General features: G+C 37.8%; 1 protein-coding gene across 1 annotated transcript; it reads left to right on the forward strand.

Annotated features, from left to right (window-relative positions):
* Positions 1–356: 356 nt before the first annotated feature.
* Positions 357–947, forward strand: LOC149208588 (putative lipid-transfer protein DIR1). The gene has a single exon (XM_089394100.1). It carries the CDS (start codon positions 420–422, stop codon positions 732–734), a length of 315 nt encoding a protein of 104 aa, XP_089250226.1. The 5' UTR covers positions 357–419; the 3' UTR covers positions 735–947.
* Positions 948–1,337: the final 390 nt, after the last annotated feature.

Consider the following 1,337-nt stretch of genomic DNA (forward strand, 5'->3'; position numbering starts at 1 on the left):
ATCGTCTCCATCTGTCACCAATATTCCATGAGTTAATGCACTGCACTTGTATTTTAGCTACAGCCAACTTCGATGGCCATTACAAATAAACAATTGCTATAACTTGCTCTCGTGACTCCCTGACAATTATCATGCACATACGGGAATAAGTCAGAATTGCAGTCATTTCATAGGTTGGGCCCCTAGGGATATTGTGGACCAGATAAAATTTATCTGTACCCTAAAGAGTGACAGTATCACGGGCGAGAGAATGGAAATAGACAACATGGGCGCCACCGCCAAAGCAAAAAGCAAAGGCCGGGCTTCAAGGTTCATGCTTTTTCGAGAAACCAGTTGGTTATATAAGTGAAACCATGGTTTAATTTAAGGACAATGCAGGAGCGCGCAGCACCCTACTGGTTCTCAAGTTTATTAGCAAGATGAAGGCGATGAAGATAATTATTGGCTTGGCAATAGTTACAGTAGCATTGCTCGCTAGCATTTCTTTGGGCAGAGGGGCCGTTGAGATCTGCAACGTGAGTAAGGATGACCTAATGCCATGTAAGCCCGCAGTCACACAGCCTCCTGCACAGCCTGTTGAAGCCTGTTGCAGCGTGTTAAGCACTGCAAATCTTACGTGCTTCTGTGAATTCGGGAATGACTATCCCTCCCTTCTTCGCATGTTTGGAATCGATCCGGATCTTGCCAAGGCTTTGCCTGGAGAGTGCAAGTTAGATTCTCCTCCGGGCTGCTGAATGTTGAACTTGTTATAGTATGGAATAAGACGGCCTGTGGAGTCTGGGCATGAGGTCTCCATTGCTTATAATCTTGATTTTTCAGCGTTTATATGGCAGTGGGGTAATGTGGTATTGTCTGGAATGGAGTACTAGCTTTTTCTGTAATGTAATAGCTCGCTGTGTGCACTACCTATAATATGGGTATAATAAAATTAATGTTTCAGATTTCTACTCAAAATTCTTATCTATGAAATCATATTTCATATTGCTATTCAAGATTTTTATAAACCAGCAGTTATAAGTTATTTGTGTTATTTGTTTAGGTTTGGAATTTGTAAAAACGGTTGGTAAACCCCTAAATTCATCTATTGAATGGTGTATACCACAAATAATGTTATGGAATTATTAAATTTAATCATTTGTAAGTTCCCATTTTTTTTAAAATGGAAATTCTGAAAACCTAATTTTAAAACACAACACACGTACTCACATAATTATTAATTAAAAATTTTGAGTATAAATTAATAATTCAATTTTAAATAAACATTGTAATCCAAAAATACTATATTTTTTATAACACAAATGCAGTATAAAATCACATACAGACTTTACTAGCATTCA

Source organism: Pinus tabuliformis, chromosome 1_2, assembly GCF_031772625.1.
Source record: "Pinus tabuliformis cultivar Carrire ecotype Pingquan chromosome 1_2, CPIR1, whole genome shotgun sequence".
NCBI lineage: Eukaryota > Viridiplantae > Streptophyta > Pinopsida > Pinales > Pinaceae > Pinus > Pinus tabuliformis.

Bases quoted from the DNA above. Each gene is read 5' to 3' on its own strand.
- LOC149208588 (XM_089394100.1), top strand. From the start codon at position 420: ATGAAGGCGATGAAGATAATTATTGGCTTGGCAATAGTTACAGTAGCA.